We start from the raw sequence: 3,441 nt of genomic DNA, 5'->3' as shown, positions 1-3,441 counted from the left end.
CCGGCTCAGAGGACTCTTTCTATCATTGGTCCTTTCCGTCCTAGTCCCACCTCCTAGATACGTGGGAAAAGCTGCAGTCCAGCACCACAGCCAGCCTTCTCAGTGGATGTACTGTTACACACCTCGCTGGTTTGGTTTTGGTTCTTTTAAGCTTTATTGATTTTTACTTTACATGTTTGAGTGTTTGCCTGCATGTATGTCTGCGGCATCCAGGGTTTTTGTTGTGCCCTCTTTTTCCCTCCCTGGGAAAAACTGCACAATTAGTACTAGGACCCGGAGGCATGACTCAGTCACAGCTGGCTGTTCTGCTCTGGCCACTAGAGCTAGAAGCCTAAGAGCAGCCACACTCAGTGGGATGGTTCTCTCTGCTCCCACCTTTAGGCCTTGGGCTTTCTAGACCACACTTTCTCCATAAACCTGTTAGGGAGATCAGTCCCTGCATAAACTGTACCATCTGCGGGTTATTTCTGTCTGAGCAATGCCAGCTCCTCTGATCCCCCCCCACACACACAGTCCACTGCCTGGGAAATTCCGCTCACCTGAGCTTTACTTCCCCCAACCTTTTTGTCACTGTGTATTTTGTGCATGATATATATGCACAGCCATGTGTGTCACAGCGCCTGTGGAGGACAGAGTTTGCAAAGCAACTGCTTTTACTAGTTGTGGCACCTTGCTGGCTTTTCCACTTTAAAATGGTACTTTCTCTCAGAACCCCGTAATAGTCTTCAACATAAAAATTCTGAAAAGCTTCATTTCCCACTTGGCTTCATCACCATCACTTGCTGAGGTCTGATTAGTATGGAGACTAGTTCAGAGCTCCAAAAAGTACCTCTAGAAAATTCACAATAAACTTAGGCCATCCATAACTGGATTTAAAAACACTGTTCCAACTTCTTCACTATCCAGCTGTGCCTGCTATCATGGAACTGATATGCTAGTGAGGGTTGAGGAGAGAGAATATTCCTGTCTGCAGAGGAAAGACAAGAGGGAGAGAACACTGGTTAAATTGTGGTCTCCCAGCAGCAGCAGCAGCAGCAACACCCGATGGGAACTTGGTAGGAGAGAACTCTTGAGCCCTGTCTAGACCAACGTCAAGCTATTGGATCCTGATGCATATGAAAATTCAAAGGACCTGGATTCCTGTACTGTCTACTCAACCACAGACCAGGCTGTACTTAGAAATCCAGTCGAGAGTTTAGAAATAACTGATTGAAAAATACCTCTTCTAATGATCCTCCCCTCCCATGGCTGCCCTCACCCCAGGGGAGCACCCCTACTTACATGTATGTTTCGACTCATTTATCATTTATGGGAATGTGTTATCACCTCATGAAGCTGGTATTTAGTATTAGACTTGCTAATGAGCTGTATCAACATGCTCCTGCTGCCCGTCATTCCATGCAGTTACAGGTATACTGTGTGCAGCACAAAAGCTCAGCAGCCAGCCTTCCATTGTCAGTGAACACGCAAGGGGAGGGTCCAGAAGTGTCGTCAGTGTGGACGACAGAGGGTATTTTTTTTTCTTATGCAAAAGGGCTAAGAGAAAGACCAACCTAAACCAGAAGCTAACATCTGCAGGGAGGAGCTCCATGGAAAAGGCAATGCTGGCCGCTGTCTTTGCCGATTCCAATTCCAGCATCATGAACGTGTCGTTTGCCTACCTCCACTTTGCAGGAGGGTACCTGCCATCTGACTCCAAGGACTGGAGGACCGTCATTCCGGCTCTCTTGGTGGCTGTGTGCCTGGTGGGCTTCGTGGGGAATCTATGTGTGATTGGCATCCTCCTTCATGGTGTTTGGAAAAGCAAGCCGTCCATGATCCACTCCCTGATTCTGAATCTCAGCCTGGCTGACATCTCTCTCCTGCTCTTCTCTGCACCTGTCCGAGCTACAGCATACTCCAAAGGTGTTTGGGATCTCGGCTGGTTTGTCTGCAAGTTCTCTGACTGGTTCATCCACACATGCATGGCAGCCAAGAGTTTGACAACTGCTGTAGTTGCCAAAGTGTGCTTCATGTATGCAAGAGACCCAGGCAAGCAAGTGAGTATCCACAACTGCACCATCTGGTCAGTGCTGGTGGCCATCTGGGTTGTAGCCAGCCTGCTTCCCCTGCCAGAATGGTTCTTTAGCACCACCAGACTTCACGAAGGTGTGGAAATGTGCCTCCTGGATGTGCCAGCTGTGGCCAAAGAATTCATGTCAATGTTCGGTAAGCTCTACCCTCTCCTGGTGTTTTGCCTTCCTTTACTTCTAGCCAGCTTCTATTTCTGGCGAGCTTATGACCAATGCAAAAAGCGAGGTACGAAAACGCAAAGCCTTAGAAACCAGATGCGTTCAAAGCAACTCACAGTGATGCTGCTAAGCATTGCAGCCACCTCTGCTCTTCTGTGGCTTCCCGAATGGGTAGCCTGGCTGTGGGTATGGCATCTGAAGGCTGGAGGTCCGCTGCCACCACAGGGTTTTATAGCCCTGTCTCAAGTCCTCATGTTTTCCACCTCTACAGCAAACCCACTCATCTTTCTAGTGATGTCTGAAGAGGTCAAGGCAGGCTTGAAAGGCCTATGGAAATGGATGATAACCAGAATGCCTGCAGCTGCCTCAGAGGTTCAGGGGGCACCAGCGGGAAACACAGAGGCCCTCCCTGACAAGACTCCGTCTCCAGAGCCCCAAACATCCACTCAAGAGACAGACAGACCTGACTTTCCCAACTCCAGCAAAGAGAAAACTGACAAGGCAATGGCTCCCATCCTCCCTGACGTTGAGCAGTTTTGGCATGAGAGGGACGCGGTCCCTTCAGTGCAGGACAATGACCCTGTACCCTGGGAACATGAAGGCCAAGAGACAGAAGGCTGTAATTAATGGACTTGATTTTCAAAGAAAAACAAATTGTGATTATTGTATTTACTTGGGCTGTTGCTTAGCCTTATCCTGACTCTAAGTTACCATTAGAAATTGCAAAGGTTTCTATCTGCATTTCCAAACCATTCAACCGGTAAGTAGACTGCTTATGCTTCATTAAAAGTGTTATGTAAAGTAACATATGCCCAGGGTACCCCCTAAACACAGCCAGGTACTGCACTGGCTGGAGTAGTTTATCAGACTGAGCCCATGTACTCTCTATCTTCCCAAAACTGCTGGCCTCAAGTCAGTCAGCAAGTTATATTTCACCTAAGCATAGCTCAAAATCTGTGACTCCTCTGGCTTTTTTAAAAGTATAAATTTTACTTGTAGTTCTCTCCATTAGCTTTTAGTACATGCTAATATCAAGTCCATGTAATTTTCCTGAACAAAATTTACAAAATAATGAATACATCTTCTATTCTGGGCTAACTTCAAACCATGGCTTTTGGGGCCCAAGTTTAAGTAAATTCAAGTTTTGCCTTACAGTATAAAAGCTGTTTCAATCTTGAAAAATATACCTGAATGAGTTTTGGATTAAAAT

At 46.8% G+C, this 3,441-nt stretch overlaps 1 protein-coding gene across 1 annotated transcript; it reads left to right on the top strand.

Annotated features, from left to right (window-relative positions):
* The first annotated feature begins 1,589 nt into the window (after positions 1–1,589).
* On the top strand, positions 1,590–2,888 carry Gpr151 (G protein-coupled receptor 151). The gene has a single exon (XM_005356046.2). The coding sequence runs from the start codon at positions 1,590–1,592 to the stop codon at positions 2,856–2,858; it is 1,269 nt and encodes a 422-aa protein (XP_005356103.1). The 3' UTR covers positions 2,859–2,888.
* Positions 2,889–3,441: the final 553 nt, after the last annotated feature.

This window comes from Microtus ochrogaster, chromosome 18, assembly GCF_000317375.1.
Source record: "Microtus ochrogaster isolate Prairie Vole_2 chromosome 18, MicOch1.0, whole genome shotgun sequence".
Taxonomy (NCBI): domain Eukaryota; kingdom Metazoa; phylum Chordata; class Mammalia; order Rodentia; family Cricetidae; genus Microtus; species Microtus ochrogaster.
The sequence above is the reverse complement of the archived record's forward strand: the minus strand, read 5'-3'. Positions and strand labels throughout refer to the sequence as shown.

What these genes read in the sequence shown, in the direction of transcription:
- Gpr151 (XM_005356046.2), top strand. Translation starts at nt 1,590, where the DNA reads ATGGAAAAGGCAATGCTGGCCGCTGTCTTTGCCGATTCCAATTCCAGC.